The sequence below is a fragment of the Diplotaxodon limnothrissa genome, linkage group LG22 (assembly GCF_057381915.1).
Source record: "Diplotaxodon limnothrissa isolate DT_005_m linkage group LG22, D_limnothrissa_male_GT1.1, whole genome shotgun sequence".
NCBI lineage: Eukaryota > Metazoa > Chordata > Actinopteri > Cichliformes > Cichlidae > Diplotaxodon > Diplotaxodon limnothrissa.
The window spans coordinates 5,732,092-5,759,305 of NC_140616.1; the positions used below are offsets into that span (position 1 = coordinate 5,732,092).

The 27,214-nt window shown below is 42.0% G+C and overlaps 3 protein-coding genes across 3 annotated transcripts; 1 reads left to right on the forward strand and 2 right to left on the reverse strand.

Annotated features, from left to right (window-relative positions):
* Positions 1-7,779: 7,779 nt before the first annotated feature.
* LOC146609260 (uncharacterized) lies at positions 7,780-9,514 on the reverse strand. Its single transcript, XM_085346294.1, has 2 exons — positions 9,173-9,514; positions 7,780-8,284 (listed from the first exon to the last, which is right to left on the reverse strand). Exons 1-2 carry the CDS (start codon positions 9,430-9,432, stop codon positions 8,014-8,016), a joined length of 531 nt encoding a protein of 176 aa, XP_085202420.1. The 5' UTR covers positions 9,433-9,514; the 3' UTR covers positions 7,780-8,013.
* Positions 9,515-10,593: 1,079 nt separating this feature from the next.
* Positions 10,594-13,175, forward strand: LOC146609261 (uncharacterized). The gene is made up of 3 exons (XM_085346296.1): positions 10,594-10,907; positions 11,017-11,298; positions 11,791-13,175. Exons 1-3 carry the CDS (start codon positions 10,691-10,693, stop codon positions 12,819-12,821), a joined length of 1,530 nt encoding a protein of 509 aa, XP_085202422.1. The 5' UTR covers positions 10,594-10,690; the 3' UTR covers positions 12,822-13,175.
* A 151-nt stretch (positions 13,176-13,326) lies between these two features.
* On the reverse strand, positions 13,327-16,721 carry LOC146609262 (uncharacterized). The gene is made up of 6 exons (XM_085346295.1): positions 16,344-16,721; positions 16,126-16,226; positions 15,595-15,715; positions 14,352-14,899; positions 13,919-14,102; positions 13,327-13,654 (listed from the first exon to the last, which is right to left on the reverse strand). Exons 1-6 carry the CDS (start codon positions 16,719-16,721, stop codon positions 13,340-13,342), a joined length of 1,647 nt encoding a protein of 548 aa, XP_085202421.1. The 3' UTR covers positions 13,327-13,339.
* Positions 16,722-27,214: the final 10,493 nt, after the last annotated feature.

A 27,214-nucleotide genomic window follows, 5' to 3' on the forward strand; every position in this document is an offset into this window, starting at 1 on the left:
CAGCAGTGACGTTTGTAGGGTTACTGAAGTTGGGCTAGCTGGTATATAATGATGTGCTACGTGACCGCTAGCGACACAGCATGTTAGCATAATATAAACAAGCTAACTTTTTTTTCCACTCGATAAAAGTTAACGTGAGGGTTCTCGGTGGTCAGAAACAAATGTAATCGCATGGCAGGATGCTGTAAAAGGACCAAACTTCAGCCAGGAGAACAACTGAGATAATCCATCCACAATACGAGGTTAGTCATTCATATACTGCTGCATGTGCTGGGCTGTAGTTACATCCTAAGGTTTTAAAAACTGAGCTTAAATAAATGATTAGTGGTAATAAAAGCCGAGGGAGGTCAACAGGGATCACTGATTGTTTTTAGGAGCTTCTTGAGATCAAATAGAAGAAAACACATAACATTAAACATGTTAACAACACAAAAGCCATATTAAACGCAGACCACTTTAGACCCGGAAGTAGGATTCGTCGCGTCATCACTGAACAACCGGATAGTCAAGGGTGAAAATTAAGTTTAGTTTCCAGATTTTTGCTTGCTGTCTCATTATGTCAGCAGGTGGCCAGTACGTTAGTCGAGTCGTCTGTGTTGCTGCTCCGTCCACGCGCAGAATCATGTCAGGAAAAGTCGGGAGAAAGCGCCAGAGTCCAATTTGGGATTACTTTGAATATGACTGTGCTTTGCTTAAAGCAAGTGTCTTGTAGTGGAAAGAGACAAATTGAGGGGCAAATGAGGGACATTTCTAAAGGGAAAAAATCCCACAAAAGTGCACTTGAAAAGTTCACACCAGAAGGCTAACCTAGCTTACCTTGAGAAGGTACGGGAGCACACTCAACCCTCACCCCCAGAAAACAGAAGCTAACCCCAGACAAGGCAGCGTGATGCATCCGGAGACAACAGGACAGGGACATCTACATAACTGTGTGAGTCAGTTGCCTTCAAAAAGTTTACCAATTAACTTGAACCAAAATTACGAACACCCGGTGCTGAAAGAGTTAATAGTTAATAGTCTCAACACCCAAGGATAAGCAGAAGAGCATGACTGATATGATGAAACTGGGATTTTGTTACACTTAATATTTGCAAACACAACTAAACCTATAACTGAAACTAATCAAAACTAAACTGAAACTAAGGATTTTCAAAAAAAAATAAAATCTAAACTAAACTAGCAAACAATTGGTAAAAACTAATTACAACTGACAGAAAATTGAAAATCTGAAGTCGAAACTAAATAAAAATAAAAAACTAATGAAAATTGCAAAACTGTTAAAACCCTGGTCCAGACTAAGATGGCGTTGGACATCTTCAGGGCGGAAAAGGGTTGGTGTGACCAAGGTGTGGTTTGGCTTGTTGTATGTATATTTCGAGATGATCTGGCTCTGCAGGGCTTGCAAAATCGCTAGCCCGACGTCCCGGGGCTAGCGATTTTTCCAGTCGGGCTACCAAAATCTATCTCTGCCCTGCCCGTCGGGCTATTGTAGGAAGGAAAAATATATGTCAATGCTTTTGCATTCTTTCGGAAATGTAGCTGGGTAATTATGTCATTGTGAGCCACTGTCAATATGTGACATATTGAAATCGCGTTTGAATTTGCGCTTGTTTTTTGCTTTCACTTTGCAAATGTCCAGGTGCCTTCTTTTGGCGCACCGGCCGGTCACGACCGGCAGGGGAAAAGTCACTCGGGTCAGAACATGGGGTGCCACCATCATCCCACTTCTGACACCAATGTGGCGAGCTCAGACAACGAGGAGACGGAGGTGTCGTTTGGTCTTGCTTCCCGTGAGCTAGCCAGGGAGCACAGCCGTTTATTGACATCTGCAGAAGAACACTGCCGCTAGCTAACTGCTCACCGCGGCAACCGCACAGCAACAACAACAACAACACACAGGGCGCCCTCTGACCCCGGAAGGACACACCGTCGCGGCGAGAGGGCGTCACCCGTCACTATGGCAACATAAACAAAACATAACTGTACAAACAGAACCCCGAACAGCCCTGACCCGCTACAATATGCTGCTGAGAATATAGCCCAGAAGAAGCGTATAGTATAGCTTTTATTTTGGAAAGAGCCATTTCTCTGTAATAAACTCTCTTTTCTAAAGTTGAGTGATTCCTCAATCAGATACAGGGCTTGCAAAATCGGTAGCCCGACGTCCCGGGGCTAGCGATTTTTCCAGTCGGGCTACCAAAATCTATCTCTGCCCTGCCCGTCGGGCTATTGTAGGAAGGAAAAATATATGTCAATGCTTTTGCATTCTTTCGGAAATGTAGCTGGGTAATTATGTCATTGGCATCGGTGAGCCACTGTCAATATGTGACATATTGAAATCGCGTTTGAATTTGCGCTTGTTTTTTGCTTTCACTTTGCAATCATGCGAACTGTGTATAGAGAGCGACAGTACTGATTGGTGAGTGATGATAATTTGCGCCCCAATTCCTCTGACATCGTCTTATCAATCGTTAGCTTACTATGCAAACATGACAAGTGAAATCTCCCGCAGCAAGCTTAAACATATGAGAGGTTGATCGCACAGAGAATCGCTGACCGTTATGTGTGTAAAAGCAGCAGGATATATATTTTAGTTCTGCTGAGCCAAATAAGACAGGTCAGGGTGAAGAAGTGACAGCCAAAGAAAAGCTTACCACAAAACGGAAAAGTTATGACAAATCAGACTATAAGGCAAAAAGAAAGTGCAGCTTTATGGTTTCTTGGACAAAAGAATTTCTGTGGCTGCAATATGACGAGCTATATAACCGGGGCTGCACATAAGTGGTCCGCAGGTGCGCATTCGCTGTCAAAAAAAAAAAAAAAAAACCGCGCACAAGATATGAAGTTGCAACAATCTTATGTTTGCATACATAAGATTTTCTGGAGGAGGACAGACATTTGTTTAAAACTCTTAAAAATGTCGAAGAAGCTCCTTTAAGCAATTACTTTGGTGTTCCTCCACCTCCAAACAAATGTCAGAACACCGCAAGAGGGCGCATGCGCACGCAGCGACCGGCAGTGAGTGAGAGCTTGGCATCCTAAGTTTTTAAGTTTTTATCATTTCTTTTCGGTTCTATTGCTGGCATGTGTTTTGGTTGAAAGAAGTGACAGTTTCTTACAAACTGACACACGCTCCACAATAGTGAGAACGTCATGGATTCTTTCTTCTTCATTGTGGTTGGATTTCTACTGTGCTGGCTTGTTTCCAATGAGGTGGGCGAGGCCGTGAGTCAGCTGAGGATTGTTTATTCCCGCGACGAACTGTTACAACTTAACTTACCGTATGACGGTAGGACCTCACCTCATGTATGCCGGATTTTATACATAAAGATTTTAACAGAACGAGTGAGAAGAGGAAGAGGAAAAGAGGGAGACGTGGAGGTGTTAAATTGCGCATGAGGAGACAACAGGTCAGTCGGTTTCCCCTGCCGTCTGTTATCCTTGGAAATGTTCAGTCTCTTAGGAACAAGCTGGATGAACTCCAGGGAAACGTCAGGTTCCAGAAAGACTTCAGGGACAGCTGTGTAATGGCTTTTTCCGAGACATGGCTGACGGAGCTGGATCAGGTTGACCTTGACCTTGACCTTGACTTCTTATCTGGTGTGCGTCTTTTATTTTGACAGCGAATGCGCACATGCGGACCACTTATGTGCACCCTTGTAAATAACATAATGTTCTGCCGGGTGTGTTGTTGGTTTTCTCTCGATTTCTGAGTCGACAAGCGCCTTTGTTACTGGGACCAGTCATTTTAAGAAAGGCCCCCATTAGAACCCATGAGAAATGCAAGAAATGCATTATTGCTCAGTCTGCAATATCTTTCCCAGAACAAACACCAATTGCAAATAACATACTAAAAATAAACCTGAAAAATCTGTTTAGAACAGCGTACTATGTTGCAAAGAGTGAACTACCACTGGCAAAATTTAGCAGTCTTTGCAAACTTCAAAAAGCAAATGGCCTAGATCTTGGTTCCACTTGTCTCTTACCCGTCACTTCAGCGGAAATTTCAAATTCAGGATCTGACACAGACTGATTCATGTCCTACACAGTTCTTACTAGGGATGGGTATCGTTTAGGTTTTATCCGATACCGGTGCCAAATCGGTACTTTTGAAACGGTGCCGGTGCTTAAACGGTGCTCGAACCGGTGCTTAAAGAATGGAGAACACAAACTTTGTCCAAAAACCTCTCATGTTCAGCTGGTTTTTTATGTAAAAAGATAACAATGTTAGCCTTTTCTGCAGCTATGTGGCATATATGGTATCACTCTTGGCTGGAAGCAGTGCTTAAACAATGGAATAAACACAAACTTTGTCCAAAAACCTCTCATGTTTAGCTGTTTACCACTTTTTCTTTGGTCATTTTAGCCTTTTTGGCCAGGGTGAAGGGAGTATCTGCCATCAAACAAGAAGACAGCCGCATGTAGCTATGATGATGTTTGCTAGTTCACCTTACCTGCATTAATGTAATAACGTGTTTAGCCTACTCAACGTAAATTACACACTAATAACATTAAGCTACTCACGCAGAGAAGAACGGCTGCTGCTGCATCATCATCCGTCATCATTTCTGCTACACTGGCAGGGCTAGGGGCCAGGACTCTATTCTTCGGGTTTTTGGGGGATGTTGCTCCGGGTCCGATAACTGGCAACCCACCCGACGTGCACGGTGTGAGGTCTCGCAGCAAGCTATCAAATACGGCGCATTTCTCGGCTTTTAAAAAAAACGCTATGCGTCGCCAGGTGTTTCATCGGATTCTTGGTGTTACCTCCTTTGACAGTATCACAGTATCAGCTTAAAGCACTTGTTGCAGGCTGCTGAGTTTGCATATTTTGCTGCGAAGTACAGCCAGACTTTTGACCGCTTCGCCTTGGACATTTTTAATCTGTAGCTCTGCTCTAACAGAACGTACGTACCTGGCCCCGCCTACTATCCTCGGAAACGTAAAATGATTGGCTAGAAGTGTATCACAGCTCAGGAAAAAAAAGCACCGAAATAAAGCACCGAAATGTGCGCTGCTTTTCGGTCTGGTTACTACCGTTTATGTCGACACCGATACCCATCCCTAGTTCTTACAAGTTCATAGAAATTTCTGTTCAATTAGAACCAAGTATTTGAGTTGATGATTGTAATTTTTATACAATGTTGTAATTTGTTTTTCAACAATTTTTTGATTAATGTTTTGTTTCCTTTACAATATTATACATTAAAGTATAATATTGTAAAGGAAACAAAACAGGAAACAAAACATCAATCAAAAAAATTGCTCTCTTTTTTATTCGGGCTACTTACATTTATTTTGGGCTACCAAAAACTGAAGAGTCCCTGCCCGAAGGGCTACCAGGGATTTTGAAATTTTGAGAGCCCTGCTCTGGATGGACCAGTTACCAGGGCATGGAAGGAGGACGGACTCATTAAATGAGGAGAAGGAATTTTCTGGGATTGGAGATCCTCTGGGTGAGTGGTTGACTAAAAGCATGCATAAAATAAAATCTATTTTTTGTTATTGATTGATAATAGATTGATAATTGGCCACATTTACAGCTGTATTGACTTGTTGTGGACGTAGTCTACTTCATGTTTAAGCACTCTAATTAACAGATTGAAAATAGAGACATTAAAGGAAGAATATGCAGCGCCACCCTGTCAGACACCAGTGACGGTGGGGCTCAGTGATGAATCAGGTGAGCTGGATTCATGGCTGAATCAAAACATAGATTCCCCTGCTGTGGTCAGTGAGGGGAAAACAGGGGGAAATAAAAGTAAAAGAGGCATTTATAAACGTTTATGTGTCAAGTTTATAAACGGGATAAAAAGGGGGTGTTTTACTGTTATTTTAGCATCAGCATTATTATTGCATCAGAATCATATAACAAGCATTGCATTGATCATTTATTGAAGCTTTTGACATTACATTAACATTTGTATTACGGTGATTGTTATAACCTCAGGTTAATCTTCTATTTACAGGTGTCAGAATGGTCATATGATCTTTCATTGCAGGTGTAACCATGATCATTTTTATACATATTGCAGTTTGTTGCTCATTATAGAGTTGTGCTCAAGTTAATAACGGTGTGTTCACACCGAACGCGATGGACGCGAATAGAGCGTCAGGTTTACATGTAAAGTCAATGGAAAGGCGCGATGACGCGCGATTGCGGGTCCCGCGAAAATTCGGAAGCAGATTTGCGTCGCGAAAACGCCAAAACGCGTGAAACGCGCGTCAGTGTAGCGCGTCTGGCGCGTTTGACTCGCGAATAAAACCACGCGCGTGAGTTTTTGTGTTGCATTTTGTGCATACGCGCGTTTCGCGTCTACCGCTCAGTTGGAAAAATCTGAACTCCAGCGTCAAATCGCGCCGCGACAACCAATCAGGAGCCTGGTGACGTGGCTGTTACCTAGGTCAAAGGGGCAGATCCAGCCAAAGCCTTTCATACTTCAATGGAGGGGAAGGCTAATCAATGCGGTAGCAAACAACTCAGAGCTGTACAACACCAGCTGCTTTCAGTACCGAGACAGGAATAAAAAGGACCGAGCTTGGAGGAAGATATGTGAAGAGATCGGGCAACCTGGTAAGTTCATTCATTTCTCTTTTGAAAGTTTTCACTGACCCGGGGAAGCCGCACAAAAGCTAGCAAGCCACCGCTATTTTCCCACTGACGTACAAATACCGTTCTGCTTTTATGCATGTTATCATTTAGGAATATATTTTATTGTTTATTAATAAACAGCACACAGTGGTCCCGCTGTTCATCCGTCACTGCTTTGCTTTTTCGCTGATTTTTTATTGCACAGTACAGCATTGCATTCTGCAGCCTGATTGACAAATCTCCTGCGCTTGCCAAATTTATCACGTTTGGTTTTGATAACCATCGCGTCCAATAGAAAAAACAGCACAAAAACACCCATAACTATGAGCCTCATTCGGAAATAGACACCTGCACCGTGAGGGAAAAAGGCGCACGAAAGTGGCGGGCAGATGAAGACAAACCGCGGCATAATAATACTTTTACGTTTTGCAATCTACAAAGGTTTGCACTTTGAGAATCAATTGTGAGAACTGTGACCAGGGGCTAGTTATTCTGAGAACCCCTGCAATAAATGAGGGACCACTGTCTACTCTACGATTATTATATCCAACCTGTTAACATTTAATACTGTATTGATAGAACCAACTGATTCTGCAGCAGAGCATCCCCAGTCCCTGAGCTCCTGCTGCTGCACCCACAGATATGTACAGCAAGCACTGATACCTTTTTAGTCGGTGGGATTCCCTTGTGATCACCTTTACTAAATATCTACAACCAATCTGATTATATCCTGTTATTGTTTTTTTCTTTTTTCAATGTTGAAATTAAAATCTAGTAGCAGCCTTCTCATTTCTTTGTGTTTTGTGCTGTTTTACAGGCCCACAGAGGAGGACGGCTCCGAGGCAGATGAGGGACGGGTCCCAGGACGGTCCATCGGCGGTGGAGCTGGCCATCCTGGAGTCCCTGAAGAGGCCACACCAGTCTCCAATGGAGCATTTCCTCCTCAGCCTTGTTCCTGCTCTGGAGAGCAGCTGGTCCTTTTTATTCCTGTCTCTCTGTAAATTCTTATATTTTATATATTTATGTTTAATGTTTTTCTGTTTGAGACTTTTAATATTATTTCAAATAAATGTTTATAATGACTAATGTCTCAGTTCTACTACACAGCAAATGTTGGCACACGACTTGACACATGTAGAATTTATTTCATATTATACTAATGACAAAATATACTGATACAGTGGGATGCAGAAGTTTGGGCAACCTTGTTAATAGACATTATTTTCCTGTATAAATTGTTGGTTGTTACAATAAAAAATGTCAGTTAAATATCATACAGGAGACACACACAGTGATATTTGAGAAGTGAAAAGAAGTTTACTGGATTTACAGAAAGTGTGCAATAATTGTTTAAACAAAATCAAGCAGGTGCATCAATTTGGGCACCACAAAAAAGAAATGAAATGAATATTTAGTGTATATCAATGTGTGTGTCTCCTATATGATATATGGGGTGCCTTTGTCTGGATGTGCTTCCCATCCAGAGCTGCACAGCACAGAGGAAAGTTCCAGCGCTCCTGGAATCCCTCTGTGATGGAGCGCCAGTCTCCAGGTGAAGGCACAGCCATGAAGTCGTCCACTAGACAGTCCCAGATGGACGTCGCTGCCTGGGGGGTGATCTGGCTCACCGTGGACACACCGACTCTGAAACTGAACGCGATGGTCCTGAAGGAGTCCCCGGTGACAAGGAACCTGGACAAAATTGTTCAAAATCAGTATTATGTGTACTGCAGTTACAAAATACATCATTCAAATTCCAAAATACTTTTGTGATGTCAGATTTAAATCACAAAACATGAATCTTACATAAAACCTTTTGTAATTATAAGGATAATTACAAAATGTATATTAGATAATATCTAAAACAGTTGTGTTTTGTTTTAACTTTAACATATCATAATTTGATTGGTAGCAACTTTCACAACTACAGTGTGCCAATCACGCATAATTCCTAAACATGTCAATCAGGTAGGAATGAAGTAAGACATTAATAGAAATAAAGAGTTGTATGTTGACATGTAGCCCTTTCCTTGCTTAAATCATTAATATTTTTGAAAAATTAATCTGTGATAAGACAGCTTATCAAGATAGAACCATGTAACTAGAGATGAACCAAACTGTTCACAGTTTTATCTAACTCTGTTTTAATAAAGGCTGTGACCCCTGCTATAGAGTCTGACAGCTGCAGGGATTATATACAAATATTCAACTATCCCAGAATTAAACCAGGTCTAAATAAAAAGGAGTGAGTATCACTACAAAGGTTAACTCAGTGGTCCTAATGCTACAGTTTGATATCAGCAAACACCGAGCGCATACATTGATGTGACACCACAGCCATGCTATCATTCAAACACTGATAACAGCATAAATCGAATTAAATCGGGGCTTGATGAGAGCTTCTGAGTATCACTAGAAATATTATAAAGAGTCGTCTCTGTACCACAGTTTGCTTTCAGTAAACACCGACAGCATTCACTGTTAGCATAGCACATCCATGTTAGCAGTGTATAACTGGATGGATTAGCATATTAGCACAGATATCAATAAAGGACTACCGTATTAAATAGTTTTACTAACCTCAGGCAGACGGACAGGCGCTCTGCAGGTGGGATTGAGCGTCTGTAGTTGGTGTCTAGGCGGGCAATGCTGGGACCGACGAGGGAAAGCAGGTCCTCAAACTGGCCGACGGTGATAGCGCTGGAATCGGCCGTCATCCAGGCGCAGCTCCTGGAGCAAGTGGTGAAACTCACCAAACTGCTCATGCCTCTGGAGGACCTGATGGACCCAGGTACGGCGAGGACGTCTTTTACGCTGCTGCTCTGCTCTCCACAGTACATAGAGAAGGGAGACTCTCTCTTCAAGCGCTAGCTCGATAGCTGCCATCTTGCAAAGATACCGGTCTGGCACAACTCCCTCCCACATTCCTCCCACATTTCCGGTTCACGCACGTCAAAATATCATATTTTGACGCGCGATGGATTTTTCTTGGACACGCGTTGAGACGCGAATGTACACGCGTCAAATTAGGGGCGTTTGGGGCGTTTTATTCGCGTCCATCGCGTTCGGTGTGAACACACCGTAAGGGTTAAAAGCTACAGTCAACGCGATGTTTGGCTGATCTATGGACTGGAGCTAGGCAGAGAGGTGTTTTGGTTTTCTGTCTCTTAAAGAGAAAGGAACAGACACCAGACGAGGTCACAGATATACGGGGATCCCTCGCAGCAGAGACAGACACAGTGACTGCCAAGACACCAACTGGGTTCAAGTGTCATGGCGTTTGGGCTCCGATTAGTCACCTCAAAGGATGGATCCCATAAACACAGCAATAACCATGAAGGGGTTGGCGGAAATCCAGGAACACCAGACCAACGAGGTTCAAGAGGCTCTTAGGCAAAAGGGGGACACGTTCCTGTTCCTTTTTCTGGGGGATACACAGGACACACAGGACCCGAGGATACACAGATCGTTGTTAGAAATCGGGGCAGAATAATCCCCTGATCTGTGCAACGACTAAAGGGTTGTCTAAACCCTGAGGTTGAAGAAAGAAGAGCAGAGGATCACCCAACTGGAAGACACTGGTAGCTGCAGCAATAAAATAAAGGCTAAAAGCTTCTCGGACAGAGGTTCTAGTCTGAGTACGTCTGAAGGGTATAAGGTAGCACCAAAATAAAGCTGTGGAAGAACTGGGGAGTGATGGAGGTGTCATCTGTACCGGCTACTGTTGTAATAATAGTTTTTCTTGCATCTGAACTGCGCAAACACAGAGGTCATCTCACATATGGTTCGCCCAACAGGGGGACAAAGGGCCTCAGGAGTGAGAAGAAATGAACCCGGCCACACTGGATTACAGGGTGTAGGTGAGCTCTTTATTCTAAAGAGCTCATCAGGGGGAGTGTGAGATTATAATATTATTTTATGCCATGTTATACCCCTAATTAAAGATTGTGAATTATTATGTAGTTTTAGTTTGCATTATTCTCCTGAATAGCTAGGTTTCATTTGACGTAGACGTGACGTCGACGTAAAGCGCGAAATTTGACTGGCGGTCGGAAGTGAAAAAGATAAGCGCAAAATCACAGACAGACAGTACGCAAAATGCCTATGTCCTGTTGTGTTTACGGATGCTCCAGTAGGTCGACCAGAGAAACTGATAAACGGTATTTTAGGGTACCAAAAATAGCCCAACGAAGAGGAGAAAAATGGAAAATTCTAACCGAAAAACGTAGGAAAAAATGGATTTTAAATTTACGTTTACAGTCGGGAGGAGCAGAGTCTGCCAATGCCCGTGTCTGCAGCGACCACTTCGTCAGAGGTAATGTTATGTTTGCAAACGAACTTATTAGCATTAGGTTGTCGTTAAATTCTCGTTTACTTAGTGCTTTTAAGTTAGTAGTCTAATATTGACTTGATTGGGACTATAGGCTGCCCAAGTGCTTTGGATGACGAAGAGTCGGAGGACTGGGCTCCGACGGTCAATCTCGGCTACGAACGAAAACCCAGATCGGAATCAGTTCTCAAACGAGAGAAAAGAATGAAGCTTAAGGCAGAACAGCATCGATGTGCAGAGGCGATTTTGGATATGCAACAGACGGCTGAGAGCCCGGATTTGAGCCTAGTGACAGTGGAGAACCCCGAACTGCAGCTTCCAGCTGAGAATCCACAACCAGAAGACTTCAGTGTGAATGAGACATTCACTTATCCAGGTAAGATATTGTGCTGAGATGTAAAACAAACAAGAATCATGTCAAAGAGAAAAAGATGCCATTATCTGTAATGATTATGGTCCAAGTTACATATTACATGTTTGTGATTTTTTAATCACAGAGTAAATCCATACCATTTTATTCAGAAAAAAAGAAAAAGTGGCACTTATTACCGTCAGGCACACACCACAGGTTTTTGTACACTGCTATGGTTCTTATATTGCCAGATTCCAGACAGTCTCCTTTCACAGATAAGTAAAGATATCCGTAATGTAAGGTTTCTGTGGTGAGAAACATATAAATATATTTTTTGTTTAGACGCAACATGTTTTTTTGTTGATTAAAAAAAATAATTACATTAAATTAACATAGTGAATTAAACACATTACACCAGATTCTAATAGCCCACTAAAAAACTCCTACAGTGAAAATGAGTAAAAATTGAGGTTGCCTCTATTATGCTGATTATGCTCCCCCACTGTTATATTGCAGGCTGTGCGGATGCTGGATGCCAGACAGAGCTGACGATGGATGACATCGAGAAGATGGAGGATGTTTTGAGACAGAACACAGCAGAGCTGGTTGATCTTCGGAGCAAGGCTCTGGACACACAGTTCAGCCAGGAGGCTTTTGAAAAAAATGAAGACAAGACAAAGTTCTACACAGGGCTCCCCAACTTCTTAGTTTTAATTCAGATTTTTGAACTGTGCGAGCCCTATATCACCTCGGGACCTATGTCTTTGTTGTCCAAATTTGAACAATTCATACTAGTTTTGCTGAGGCTGAGACTAAATCTGCCCCTGAAAGATTTAGCTTTCAGGTTCAATATTTCTCTGTCCACTGCTTCTAGAGTTTGGCATAAAGTAATTGACATACTTCATAAAAGGTTAGAGTTCCTAATTGAGTGGCCAGAGCGACATGTTCTTCAAGCTACGATGCCACTGAGTTTCAGACAGGCATTTGGATGTAAAGTGGCTGTGATTGTTGATTGCTTTGAAGTCTTTATTGAGAGACCATCTAATCTTCTTGCACAAGCTCAAACTTGGTCCAACTACAAGCACCATCACACTGTAAAATTTTTGATTGGTGTTGCCCCCCAAGGCTACGTCACTTACATATCTTCTGCCTGGGGAGGGAGAGTTAGCGATAAGCAGATCACAATAGAGAGTGGCCTCCTAAAGAACTTGTTACCTGGAGATATTGTCCTTGCAGATCGTGGGTTCAATATTGGCGATAATGTGGGGTTTTACTGTGCTTCACTACAGACACCGGCATTCACTAAAGGGAGAAAACAGCTGTCAGCCTATGAAGTGGCAGAGACAAGGAAAATAGCCAATTTGCGTATCCATGTTGAGCGAGTCATAGGTTTAGTCAGGAGGAAATATCAAATTCTGCAGAGCAGGGCTATGCCAATAGAGAACATGTCCACAAAGCCAGGTGAGACACATGCATTGATCGACAAGATTGGGGTAATTTGTTGTGCCTTATCAAATCTCTCCGAGTCTGTTGTCCCACTGGAGTAAGGGGGGTGGGTGGTAATCAATCAGTTAAAAAAAATTAAATGTCTTGTCACTGTCACGGCTCACAGAAGGGGGTGGAGAGGAAGAGTAGTGTCCAGTATCTGCTGCTTGGCTCTGGTGATAAGTAGAACAGGGTAGAGTAATAGTAGTACCTAAGTCCTGACTCCTGATTAGTCTGTAAATGTTTTCAAATGAAATATTTTTCTCCAACTGTCATATTGTGCTGGCAGTTTGTACAGTATTATACTGTGAGATGGATTGCAATCTATTTTGTTTATTTGTTTAAAAGTCTAATCTTGTAAATAAACCACCAATGTATTATTATGCTGCCTCAATAGCATTTAATCATTGTGTAGTGTTACACAACACTTAAATGACACAATTAAATGTACAATAAAATTAAATGACAATTTGTGCTCTAATGCTACGTCAGAGCAAATACAATAGCCAGAACTCATAATGACTACCATCAGGTCATAACAATATTCAAAATGTCATTATGTTGTCGTCCTTTTATCACATTACACATGTATGTTTGTAACTTGCTGTCCCAGTATTTCTGGGAGTATACTGTTTCTAAAAAAACACTCAACTTTAGGAATCGCATCATCCCAAAACTCAAGGTCAGGCAAAATCCTTTCAACAAATATGTCATTGCGGTTCCACACAACAAAGTCACAGTACTCTGCATTTGCAATGTGAAGCTGTGCCTGAATTTGGTAATAGTAGTCATGAGTTGGGTCCAGTGTGACATTATCCCCGTCACTGATGAGGCAGAAGCCCTTCTCCCCAGCACGCATGCGCAGGTTGACCGCATCTTTCTGAGAGTGTGGGCACTAAAATCACAGTGATGAGAACAACAATCAAGATTTATCTGATGAAACAGTGAAGAAGCAAAGATGATGGGTGTGGTCTGTGTTATCATAATCTCTCATTGCCCAAAACAAATGTCTATTTGACACAGACAATAAAGCCTCATCTTATCTTAATTGAACAATAGATTAGAAATTAGAAAAGGTATTTCCTGCATTTTTACTCAGTTCACTGATTCTTATGGAAAGATGTCACACCTATGGCCTTGACTACAACAGAGTCAATACCTTAATCTCGCAGATGCCAGTTCCATGACAGTCACAAGTGACTATCCCATCAGGGGAGGACCCCATGTATGGCCACTTGGGGTTCAGCCAGAGACCGCTGTCCATACATGAGAAGCCTGCATGCTCCTGGCTCATAAGCTTCTCATATGCTCCTCTGGCTTGTGCTTCATGTTTGCATCCATAACTATAAACAGTACACATGCCAAACATGAAAAGGAAATTATTACTTAGTATTGGATGTGTAAAACAGTAAAGTGATGTATTATACAATATGCCATTACCCTAAACTATACTTAGTTCTTACCCTGTATAACCCTAGCCGTATAAGCCTATAACTAACCTCCATCTTCATAACACTTTTTTAGTTACAGTTATGGACAGTTTCATACCCCAAATCTTAACTCTGCCTTACCCTACATCAAACCCTAAATACCTTGTAGCAGCTGTGGTGAACCTATATGCCTCTGGATAGCATATGGCCTTGATCAAGCTCTTTGATGGTTGCTGGGGGTTGGTCTTAAGAACTTGTTTCAGCTTAGAGGCAGTTACGCGTCCAGCTCTTTGCCTAAACCAAATACTGCTTGCACTCTGACTTCGAGTCGCCCTCTCTACAGCCTGGACTTGGGACAGGGTGAGCTCTTCAAGCTGGAAGTCCAGGCATAGCTCTTCAAGGTCTTTGGGGGGGAGCTGCAGTGTCTCTGGTGTTCTGTACTCAGGCACAGTTTTAGGAAGCATGCTAGACTGGGGGACAAATTCTTTGTGGTAAGGTTCCCTAGACATCAGTGCTGCACTCCTTGGACAGTTTTTGCTTAAACTCTCAAAAAACCTACAGTATGTCTCTGAATCTCTCTGCACTCTTGGGCATGGAAGTGATTTCCCAACCTTTTGTGTACTTGTGCAGCCATCAATGGAACACTCAAGCTTTCGTTTTTTTGACTTTGCTGAAGAGAAGTCAATCAGAGTTACTGGGCAAGCAGGAATCTGGAAAAATTAAGCCAAAGAAGATCATTAAAATTTAAAAAGCTCTTTTCCAAAACGCTATATATTCGTTTCCAAAAATATTCGAAATTGAACAGTGATGGCAGTGGAGTGAGTATGTGTGTTTTAGGCTGGGTATAGTGGTTGGTTGGCAGTGAAGTGTGTGTGTGTATGTTGGGTGGGGATGGAGGTGCCATGTGCTGGGTATAAAAGGAGTGGAAAGTAAGCAGTTCCATGTTGATGAAAATGTGGTGTGAGGAGTTGTGAGTATTGAGGAATGCATGAGAAATGTGAATATATAAAGTGCTGCAGTCAGGTGTGTGTGTGCGCAGAAAACAAGTGCTAGGGTGTTGAGGCATGCATGAGAAGGGTGTGATATACAGTATACGGTTCTGCAGTCATGGTTATGTTAGTCATGAAAAAGGAAATGGCTTTTAAATGCTGTTATAGCGTTTTGGAATAGAACTCTTCATTTATTAAAGTACTGCCTTTTGTCTGACCCCTCACCTGCAACCTGCCCGGCTTGATTAGATCTACCAGGAGCTTGAAGCCCCCGACGGTATAGCCTACAGGGTCATTGAGGCACTCAAGCTTCCCCACCACGACAAGGTAGCAGTATAGGGGAAGATATTTTATCCTACTGTCACATGAAGTCCCAATATAACATTCTTTATCCTACATTTTGCTTTTTGGCTTACCTTTTTAACATGAGATGGCATCAGCCACTTGCACTGCTCTGATGTGCATGTCGCTCTCATTTTCACCCCAGCTTCAACTGCAAAAAGAACAGCTCCAACGTGCGAGCATGATTCTGATAGTCTGGAAATAGAGCACATAATCTTTTTAACATGAAATGCAATATTTACAGTACATTTTGATGATGCATAGCTTACTAATACTAATGTGCAATGGCACTTTATTTGAAGTAACATGTTTATTCATTAACTCTTTCTCAACAGCCTATAGAGAAATCATTATCTAGGTGATGACATGACTGAATAGTTCTACCCTCTATCTGAAAAATGCATCTGAGTGTCATGAGGGATCTAAGGCAATCACACAAATTCTTAGCTGATGAATTCTTAGCTAAAAGAAAACACTCTCTCCCCACTACTACTGAAGTACACCTGCAAAATGCTAGCAGTGCCCTATGCGTATATGTGTGTGTGTGTGTGTGTGTATGTGTGTGTTCTCATTGCAATAACATCCTACTTAATTAGGCTACTAACCCTGCCATACAATTGCAATGAGCTGCAATCACTTCTCCATCCTCCTTTGCAATTACCCAAGTCTTCAGAGGTGTCTCGTTAGACCGCTGAGAATGGTTTACCTTGAAACAAACAACTCTAACGAAGTCCTAAGGATGTGGCATGTTTGTTGACGTTAAAGCCGCTACCGCTAACTGTTAGCGTGTTTAAGATAAAGCAATATAAGAACAAACACTCACCCTTGCAAACACCAAACTGTATCCATCACGGAGACGTTTTGTTCCAAGGTTGTGGACCCACCCGCTGACAAAAAAATTGTACGCCTCCAGACTCTTGAAAGCTTTCATTTGCTGCCTAGTGTAGTAAGAAGTCTGGAGGACCAAGTAGTTGGTGATATCCACAGCCTCGATAGTAGGCAAATCCTTTACTTCTGTGGTGTATTCGGACATTTTCAAAGAATACGGATCACGTCCGATATATTTTTTAACTATCTGTTTATATCTCTCCCGAGAAACGGGGTCTAAAGTTGCACAATAGCTGCTCTCCTGACTCTCCACAGTGTCCTCCATGTTTACTTCCGCCCTCCACTCAAAAATCGCGCTGCCTCCGCACGTCATCAGAACCACGTGACCGCAACCCAACTATTAGAAGAAGGTGGTAACTATTGCATTTGTTAAACTGATTTGCATTATATTAGACTGCTGATTTATTGTGAATGAATGATATTGTTTTATGATGCATTATACTGCTGAGTTATAAGAAATACTGTTCGCAGAAAGTCATCGCCTTATTTGTCTGATTAGAAGAGAACAGAACATACTGGAGTTTTCTGCCCCATCTCAGCAGGAGCAGATAAACAGGGAGCCAAGGTCGTAGCTTAGGCGCCGTGTGAGAGAAAGCATGTGAATGTTTAGGCTTTTATGATAAGGTGGGGGCCACTAGAGGCTATAAGAGTTTGATCAATGCTCCACCATTTTGAGATCTGATGCTGTCTGCGTACGGTGTCCATCTCCCACGCGTGTGATCATTAAAATCATCGTTTGACTCAACCCGGCCGGACCAGTGTTGTTATTGTGGTTTTCCCTCTTGTATCCATCCCCAATATTTGAATCCGTAACAGTTGATTTTGGTCAGTCGGGTGGGTTTTCCAGCTTTGTGTTCTGGCCGTTTGCTTTTGTTTTGTGCGTGTTTATTTTATCTTATAATGGGAAAAAACTTAAAATGTCAAAAAATCTGCTTCCATAATATAAATATCATTAAATAACTTTGGAAAAACTTCCACTTGACTCTTTACATGTAATGTTATAAAAATATATATTTCATTGTTTAATTAATCTGAAAATGTTAGTCTGCCAAATGTGCAGCAATTTAATCTATTTATTCTCTTTAGTTTGTGGGGCCCAGGTAGACTGTATAACTGCATCTCTACCAGTTTCTCTGCACTCCAGCCTCTTCTGTGCCATGTGAAGGGATTTTCCTTAATGCAGGAGAAATGATCTCCACGAAAAGGAACAGGTTTGGCCATCGCACACTAGAACAAATTCTCTTCTTAAATAAAAATGAAAAAGGGCTACTTTAAATGCATCATGATTTTAATTTGCAAGTTCATAAGCATTTTCCCTTTCCATTTCACAATCAATTCTACCCCCAGCTCAAAAATATGTCTAGGAAAATTTCCCTAATATAATATTATTTATAAATATACCCGTCTAGCACTTGCACAAGTGCATGGAGGCAGGACCTCACAGCAGAAGCATACTCCATAACGTGTTGTACATTATTAAATGTATATTATATGTAATGTGGTATTTTTCAATTATTGTATTTACCAACATCAAGAAGTCACAAGCAAAAAAAGACCACACCATGGTGCATGTTTGAACAAGGAGAGTTTACCGGTCAAGATTATTTATTAAACAAATAAACCAATTTTTTTTTAACCGCCCCCCAAAATACATGTTCAAAGCAACACAACGGAGGCCCAATATCAGACAGAATTACACTCTGTAGAGTGGGCAGTCATAATGAAGCGGTTGGTTTTATTTTGTGGATTCAAGCTGCTCTTCATATTTTTGGCCACCAGATGTCACCAGAGAGGACTGTGTTGAAAAGCTTCGAGTAATGAACCGTTTTTCAATGCAAGCTTCAGTGCTTCAGAAAGCGTCATTTGGCCATCACTACTGAAAACAGAGGACTTAAATACACAGGAGGTGATTAGAGGACGTGGGAACACATGGGGGAACAGCTGACTGACATGAGAGTAATGACAGGACAGGGGAAGTGAAACTAAATACAATGAGCAAAGAACACACGACTCCTTCAAAATAAAACAGGAAACATGAGACGCAGACATGACAAAACAAACTTGATAACATAAGACATGCAGCATAAAACACAAAGGGGAAGGGAAACTTAAATACAGGGGAAGAAAACACAAGGAGTCTAATAAGCAAATGAACTTCGCTAATCTAATGAACTTAAACATAAACAGCATCCAAATACTGTAAACTAAACCTAAAACGCTGGGTCAACATACCCAGGAACATGACAAACGTAGAATAAATATTCTACTAAAAATAAAGTTCTACTAAAAGTAGTTCCTTAGTTCCTATAGTTCCAAATTTATATACTCATAATGAGTTTTTTTAGAGGCAATGAGTTTGCATATTTCTTTTTCTTTATTTCTTTTCTTTATTTCTTTTCTTTTAATATCAATTTTATAAAAATTAATAATGTAACAGCATGATAATATTTTTTCATCCTCCTGTTAGCATGAATTACATATTTGTGTGCATATTTGTACTTTGGTGTTCTGTGGCAGCTGCAGAGATGAGGAATTATCATAGCCAAGAGTTACTTTGTATTTTTTCTTGCTTTTCCCTTTAATGCTGATGGACATGATAACCAGATGCCAGGGCTGTTAAGGGGAAATTCCAGGTTCATCTTTGTTTCCTTTTTCCTTACTTAAAGAGCCACCCCTGGTGACCGCCCGATTCTCCTGAATCATCTGTTTAACAGAAATATGTATCAGGAATCTATTTCACGTGTATTAAAAGCATTCTGCCTAAATCTTGTGGGAGTGTAGGAGTCTAGCAGTGTAAATAAACCATGTTTAAAATATATGTTTTTTATACTATATACCAACCCTTTTCTACTACATCACTTATGGACAGTGCAGAAGAGTTGTAGGGCAAATCAAATTCAATTGTTAATCACTGGCTGATAAAACATGCATTTGTGTTATCCAATTTTTTAATCCTAATTATTTCAGAAAATCAGAGCTAAAATGTTTTGGCTCTCCCAATAAAATAAAGCAAAAGTAAAACCACTGCTCGAGGTCAGATTATATTTCTGTTAGAGCTTGAAAGTTTTAAGGCATTTCTTACTTGCACTTAAACCATGGCAGAAAAGAAGCAATAAAAATAAGGTAATCTTTTCTTTATCTTTAATGTTAACTATTGTTGTTCTAACATGTGAAAAAATAGGGTTGGCAGTACTTAGTTTAAACACTTATCTATTGTTGCATCTGTTCCTGCTTTCACCCACTGAAGCATGAAGTGCTTCACTTGCCTGCTTGCCAATACCTGCCTATGTCCAATACAATGTGCCAAATTCTTTGACTGTAACACAAAGAACCTGACACACAAACTCAAATGTAACAAGTTCAGAGTGAGTCCCAGCATGTATGTATTGTAGCTGGGATGTTTACCTGCAGAAGCAATGTGACAGCTAAGGAGCAGCAGCATTAGCTTCATCGTCATATTTAGAAAGATGGAGTTGAAGTGAAGACCTGAGAGAAGAGTTGTGTGGTTTTACAGGTTTGTTAAGGTTTGTTTCCCGGTGCAAGTTTAGTTCACACTATCAGTATATGAGGTGTGCTTAACCTCAGCTGACACTCAGCATACTTGAACAAGGGTTTAATTGATATTATTATTATTATTATTATTATTATTATTATTGAAAAGGCATTTCTTTTGTGTCCCAAAAAACAATATAAGCATTTATCTATATGTTACCTGTTCCTGCCCGTTTCCTGCAAAATAAAGATGCATCTTCTGATGCATGCATCCATCAGAAAATGATCCAAGATTTTCTCCTAATAATATTAATACATCTATCAAGTTCCTTACAGCTTATGCCATTTAAGACTGCCAGTGTATCGTGGGGATAACATAAGTAAGTAAAGTAAGTAACATATTTTTTATATACATCTTTCTAGACAAAAGATCACAAAGTGCTTCAAAAAGAGATAACAAGGTATAAAACAAAAAAAGACAAAACGAAATGCAATTCTAAAAAGATGTGTTTTTAGTTGTTTCTTGAAAGAGACTACTGAGCCCACAGATCTTAACCTCAGTGGGAGAGAGTTCCACAGTCTGGGAGCCACAGTGGCAAAAGATCTGTGTCCCTTAGTTCCCAGCCTTGTATGCTGTATGACAAGTAGGCCTTGATCACATGACCTCGAGGACCTGCTAGGGACATAGTGCTGTAGAAGTTCAGTGACGTAAGCTGGTGCGTGTCCATGAAGAGCTCTAAAAGTCAGAATCAAATCCCTATATACATGTCAAAGTTAGCATACTTTACTAAAACATAATTTGCTCCAGTAAAGTGATTGTGGATCATGATCTTACCTGCAGAAGCAATGTGACAGCAAAGTTGGGCTAAATCCCTTTGTTAAGGTTTGTTTCCTGGTGCAAGTCTAGTTTACATTCCCGGTATATGAGGTGTGTTTAACTTCAGCATACTTGAACAATTATTATTAAATTATTTTTTTTTTCTTAATTAAAAAGGCATTTCTGTTATGTTGTTACGGTCCCTGACCTTTAGTGGCTCTCCCTCTGTGAGAGAGTTTTTTTTCTCCTTTCCTGTGTTACAGGTCTGCCTCATGAGCCACAGCTGAGGTGTGTTGCAGCTTGTCAGCCACGGCATATAGTCTGCCATCCTAAACTGCCACGCCCCTGCCACTTCCCCCATTTTGCCAGAGCTGTGAGCTACAGTCGTTTGGGCAGCAAACTTTAGTGTGTGTGAATTTAAACTTTGTGTAACTTTGGTTTTCTTTATTTTATTGTGAGCAAAGGTGTGCCTTTACAGTGGTAATTAGTTCATCACAGTGGAAGTAGGTAGGGGTTCTCTGCCATTTTTTGTTTCGATCATTTTCTCCTGTTTTTGGCTCGACAAGGAGCTCAGCCACTGTGTTTTGTTTTTGGCTAGAGAGTTCTTGGTTTGATTTTTAGTTAAAGGGGGTGTTTTGTTTGTTGTTTTGGCCTGAAGACTCTGAAGATAAGCGCTTCCCTGTGTTCATTTTTACTTCAGTAGTTTTCTGCAATAAATCATGTTTAATGACATGATTTATGCCCCCCCCCTCACTCCAGTCAGCACTTCGTTTTTAAGTGGGGCATATTTTTGAAGTATTTTTTAAGTCTAAAAAATACAATATAAGCATTGATCTACTTAAATGGTAAAATGGTAAATGGCCTGCATTTGTATAGCGCTTTACAGTGGGAACTAAAAACTCCTTTGCTTTGGCAAAACGGAAAGTTTTAAGCCTAATCTTAAAAGTAGAGATAGTGTCTGTCTCCTGAATCCAAACTGGAAGCTGGTTCCACAGAAGAGGGGCCTGAAAACTGAAGGCTCTGCCTCCCATTCTACTTTTAAATACTCTAGGAACAACAAGTAAGCCTGCAGTGTAAGAGTGGAGTGCTCTTATAGGGTGATAAGGTACTACAAGGTCATTAAGATAAGATGGGGCCTGATTATTTAAGACCTTGTATGTGAGGAGCAGGATTTTGAATTCAATTCTGTATTTACCAGGGAGTCAATGAAGGAAAACCAATACAGGAGAAATATGCTCTCTCTTTCTAGTCCCTGTCAGGACTCTTGCATCAGCATTTTGGATTAGCTGAAGGCTTTTCAGTGAGTTTTTAGGACATCCTGATAATAATGAATTACAGTAGCCCAGCCTAGAAGTAATAAATGCATGAACTAGTTTTTCAGCATCACTCTGAGACAGGATATTTCTAATTTTAGAGATGTTACGCAAATGGAAGAAAGCAGTCTTACATATTTGTTTAATATGTGCGTTGAAGGACATGTCCTGGTCAAAAATGACTCCAAGGTTCCTCACCGCGTTACTGGAGGCCAAGGTAATGCCATCCAGAGTAAGAATCTGGTTAAATACCATATTTCTCCTCTGAGCACTAAGTGACCAGCACAGCTATATCCAGTAAACTACATATTATAGTTCAGATTTTGGTGTTCCTGACATTAAAACTCACTTGCGTACAAACACAGAGTGCACATTACAAGAAAAGGTCTAAAATGTGACTTTATCTGAACGTAAAAAAAAACAAAACAAGTTACAGAAATATCTATATTTTGACTGGAGACTGGAGTTGAAGAGAAGAGCGTCAAATGTTGGAGTGCTTCTTGGTTATATGAAAAATGGTATGTAATGTTATTGGTGGTAGAAACTAATACACCTTTTTATGTGCACATTTATAAATACCAGGAACTTATTGCTTTAGGTTTGAATGTCACCTGCTGCTTTCGGCTTGCATGGTATCACATAACCAACTCCCATGAGCTCCACCTCATCTGCAAGTTTTGGAAATATGCCACTCTTGCTTACCAAACAGGATAACTGGTAAAGTCCCTTTGTGCATATTTAAGGCAGGTATTTATTTGCCTTTGTTTTTCTTAGCAGTAGATGTGTTCAGTTTTATTTTTGTTTCCTGTTCGTGAGGCTTTCGTGTGAAATTAAAAAAGAAGATTGGTAGTCACTTGTCTGACTGCATTCCTGGGCATTTGGGTGTATTGTAGGTTCTTCCTTCTACTTCTCCATGCTATGAAACTCTGTCATCGTTACTGTAATCCAATTATTTTCTCGCTAGTGAGCTAATCAGCATCTGTGTGATTCAAATCTCAGTTTTCTCCTTTCGTCATTTCTAGGGATGGGTATTGTTTAGGTTTTATCCGATACCAGTACCAAACCGATACTTTTGAAACGGTGCCGGTGCTTAAACGGTGCTCGAACCGGTGCTTAAAGAATGGAGAACACAAAATTGTGTTCTCCATTCATGTTCAGCTGTTTTGTGTTTTTTTTTTTTGGTTTGTTTGTTTTTGTAAAAAGATAACAATGTTAGCCTTTTCTGTAGCTATAGGGGATTTATGGCATCACTCTTGGTTGGAAGCAGTGCCTAAACAATGGGGAAAAAAAACCTCTCATGTTTAGCTGTTTTCCACTTTTTCTTTGGTCATTTTAGCCTTTTTTGCCAGGGTGAAGGGAGTATCTGCCATCAAACAAGAAGACAGCCGCATGTAACTACAACGGTGTTTGCTAGTTCACTTTACATGCGTTAATTTAATAACGTGGTTAGCCCACTCAACGTAAATTACACACGAACAACATTAAGCTACTCAAGCAGAGAAGAACGGCTGGTGCTGCCATCATCATCTGTCATCATTTCTGCACTGCAGGGCATTTCTGCATTTCTACACTGGCAGGGCTAGGGGCCAGGACTCTACTCTTCGGGTTCTTGGGGGATGTCCAAGAACCCGCTCCAGGTCCAATAACAGGCACCACACCCACACTCGGTGCTCGGTCTTGCAGCAAGCTATCAAATACCATGCATTTCTTGGCTTTAAAACGTTGTGCCTCGCGAGGTGTTTCATCAGATTCGAGGCGTTACCTCCTTTGCACAGTATCACCCTAAAGCACTTGTTGCAGGCTGCTGAGTTTGCAGCTTTTGCTGTGAAGTACAGGCAGACTTTTGACCGCTTTGCCTTGGGCATTTTTAATCTGTAGCTCTGCTCTAAAACAACATACATACCTGGGCCCACCCACTATCCTCCGAAACGTAAAATGACTGGCTAGAATCCAAAGTGTTTGACATCTCAGGAAAAAAAAGCACCGAAATAAAGCACCAAAATGTGCGCTGCTTTTCTGTCTGGTTACTACCGTTTATGTCAGAACTGGTGCCATAATGGCACCGGATACCGGTATCTATCCCCAAGAACGAGTCTGACTTATTACCGGCTATAGGAACCAAGCTCTTGCAACAGTTGTATAGAGATCGAATGGCCCGTAGCAATGGGCCAGACACCCCATTCTCCTGTAGCACCTCCCACAGGACACCCCGAGGGACACGGTCGAATACCTTCTCCAAGTCAACAAAACACATGTAGACTGGTTAGGCAAACTCCCATGCGCCCTCAACTATCCTTGAGAGGATAAAGAGCTGCTCCAGTGTTCCGTGACCAGGACGAAAACCGCATTGTTCCTCCTGTATCTAAGGTTTGACTAACGGACAAACTCTCCTTTCCAGCACCCTGGCATAGACTTTCCCAGGGAGGCTGAGGAGTGTAATCCCCCTGTAGTTGGTACACACCCTCCGTTCCCCTTTCTTAAAAACGGGGACTGCCAGTCAAGGGGTTCCGCCCCTGATCTCCACGCAACATTGCAGAGGCATGTCAGCCAGGACAGCCCTACAACATCCAGAGCCTTCAGGAACTTGGGGCGGACCTCATCCACACTAGGGGCTCTGCCATCAAGGAGTTGTTTAACTACCTCAGTGACCTCACCCCCAGAAATTGGCGGATCATCCCCTTCATCCCCAAACTCTACTTCCTCCTCGGAAGACATGTCAGTGGGATTAAGGAGGTCCTCGAAGTATTCCTTCCACTGCCCAACAATTCTCTCAGTCAACGTCAACAGCGCTCTGCCAGCACTATACACAGTACAGGAAGAGCACCGCTTTCCCCTCCTGAGTTTGCCAGAATCTCTTCAAGGAAACTCCACCCACACTCGAGTTTTTCCTTCAGCCACTGTCCGAGCCGCATCCTGCTTGGCCTGTTGGTACCCGTCAGCTGCCTCCGAAGTCCCACAGGCTAACCAAGCCCGATAGGACTCCTTCTTCAGCCTGGTGGCTCCCTTCACCTCTGGTGTCCAGCGTTCAGTTCGGGGATTACCACCACGACAGGCACCAACCAGCTTGCAGCCGCAGCTCATTGCAGCAGCTTCGGCAATGGAGATGCTGAACATGGTCCATTCGGACTCAATGTCCTCAGTCTCCCTCAGAATGTTGTTGAAGCTGTGCCGGAGGTATGCGTTGAAGATCTCGTGGACTGGGGCCTCTGCTAGGCATTCCCAGCGCACGCTCACTATACGTTTAGGTGCATCGGGTCTGTCCAGCGTCCTCCCCCGCCACCTGATCCAACTCACCACTAGGTGATGATCAGTTGACAGCTCAGCCCCTCTCTTTACCCAAGTGTCGAGAACATATGGTAGCAGGTCTGGTGATACAATTACAAAATCAATCATCAACCTGCGGCCTAGAGCGTGCACTTATGGACACTCTTATGTTCGAAAAAGGTGCTCGTTATGGCCAAACTGTGATTTGCACAGAAGTCCAATAACAAAACACCACTCGAGTTCAGATTAGGGAGACCATTCCTCCCTATCACTCCCCTCCAGGTCTCACTGTCATTACCCACGTGAGCATTGAAGTCTCCCAGTAGGACAACAGAGTCTCCAGGCGGAGCACCTCCCAACATCCCACCCAGGGACTGTAAAAAGAATGGGTACTCTGAACTGCCACTCGGCGTATGAGCGCAGATGACAGTCAGGAGCCATTCCCCAACCTGAAGGCGAAGGGAACAAACCCTCTCATATACTGGGAAGAACCCCAACGTACAGGTAGCAAGCTGAGGGGATATTAAAATACCAGCAGCCCACCCCCCTCTCACCAGGGGCAACTCCAGACTGAGACAGAGTCCAGCCCCTCTTCAGTCCAGCCCCTCTTTTTTTTTATTTATTTATTTATATTTATTTACATGTTTTTAATTTATTTATATTCTGTTTTTATTTCTTTCAATAAATAAAAATAAAATGTCATTTCCTATTAAAACTACAAACACATCAAAATCAGAGCATAGTCTTTATAGCACAATATTTGCTTGAGTGATGTTAAAATGCTCAACTTATTTAATTTGCTTTAACAATTTTGGGTGTAACCCACCTAAAATTGCCTCGTGAAAATTAACTGCTGTTCCCAAAGAATGTCAGCTAGGTGGTACTATGAGATTGTTTAGTACTTGTGAACTAGAGGTGATATATATAGAGAAGGAGAACAACGCTAAGGCTACGTATGGTGGTCAAAGCAAATCACTAAGAGTTCTCTTTCAAACATTCGTTTCGGCGTCTCACTATGGGGAACGCTCTCTCAGCATTATCCTCAGAAGCCTCTATATCATTACTCCAGCCAGCATTGGCTGGCAGTCGTGACGCTTGCGTCAGGGAGGGGCCACCCTCCTCCCTATAAAAGGGTGTGATGCAGCGTCACCCATGATTCAATTTCAATTTCCTCTTCTCGCTTCTTAGAAACCTCATCTCCCCTGACTCTGAACATGAGTGGTAGCTTAACTGTCCACGCGAGCAAGCTAACACCTTGGTCACCGGGCGCTAGCACGGTTCACGTTTTGAGTCGCCTGCTCTTCACCACAGAGCCAGGTCGGAGAGTGTGTTAGATGCCACCTAGCACAACAGCTAGCTGACCAAACTAACTGTCTTTGCTACACACAGTCACCAAGCCAAGTAGCACAAGCGCTAGCTGTCACACTAGCTAGGTCATACTAGCTCACCATAGCTACCCACCCGAGAGAAGAAAAAAAGATCAGCGTTAGCTGTCCAGCCATGCCAAGCTAGCTACACCAAGCTTCCTTAATATGGCAGACTGCAAACCGCTGCCAAGAATTTGCCCCTGTGGTTGCAAAATCTCAGGTTCAGATACACATGACACGTGAGAGGTTGAATCTGAGTACGGCAGGACTCCCCCGGGGTGTTATAGCCACTATTCAGAGTGCTAGAGCCCCCTCCACAAGATCATTGTATGAGAACAAGTGGAGGGTATTTGAGGAATGGTGTGGAAAGTCTCACACTCTCTCCTTTCAGTGCTCTGTGACAACAATTCTCTCCTTTCGCCAGATAAAAGAAAGGGCTTTTCCACAATTAAAGTATATCTAGCAGCCATTTCAGCCTGTCATGTGGGCTTTGTGGATGGTCCAGTGAGCCATCACCCAGTCTGCCGTTTCATGAAAGGGGAACAACGGCTTC

Coding starts and splice junctions, on each gene's coding strand:
- LOC146609261 (XM_085346296.1), top strand. CDS start 10,691: ATGCCTATGTCCTGTTGTGTTTACGGATGCTCCAGTAGGTCGACCAGA. Junction 10,908..11,016: donor CAGCGACCACTTCGTCAGAG/GTAATGTTATGT, acceptor TTGGGACTATAG/GCTGCCCAAGTGCTTTGGAT. Junction 11,299..11,790: donor TGAGACATTCACTTATCCAG/GTAAGATATTGT, acceptor GTTATATTGCAG/GCTGTGCGGATGCTGGATGC.
- LOC146609262 (XM_085346295.1), bottom strand. CDS start 16,721: ATGACGTGCGGAGGCAGCGCGATTTTTGAGTGGAGGGCGGAAGTAAAC. Junction 14,103..14,351: donor TTCACCACAGCTGCTACAAG/GTATTTAGGGTT, acceptor TACTGTTTATAG/TTATGGATGCAAACATGAAG. Junction 13,655..13,918: donor CTGGCATCTGCGAGATTAAG/GTATTGACTCTG, acceptor CTGTGATTTTAG/TGCCCACACTCTCAGAAAGA.
- LOC146609260 (XM_085346294.1), bottom strand. CDS start 9,432: ATGTACTGTGGAGAGCAGAGCAGCAGCGTAAAAGACGTCCTCGCCGTA. Junction 8,285..9,172: donor CGCCTGTCCGTCTGCCTGAG/GTTAGTAAAACT, acceptor AATTTTGTCCAG/GTTCCTTGTCACCGGGGACT.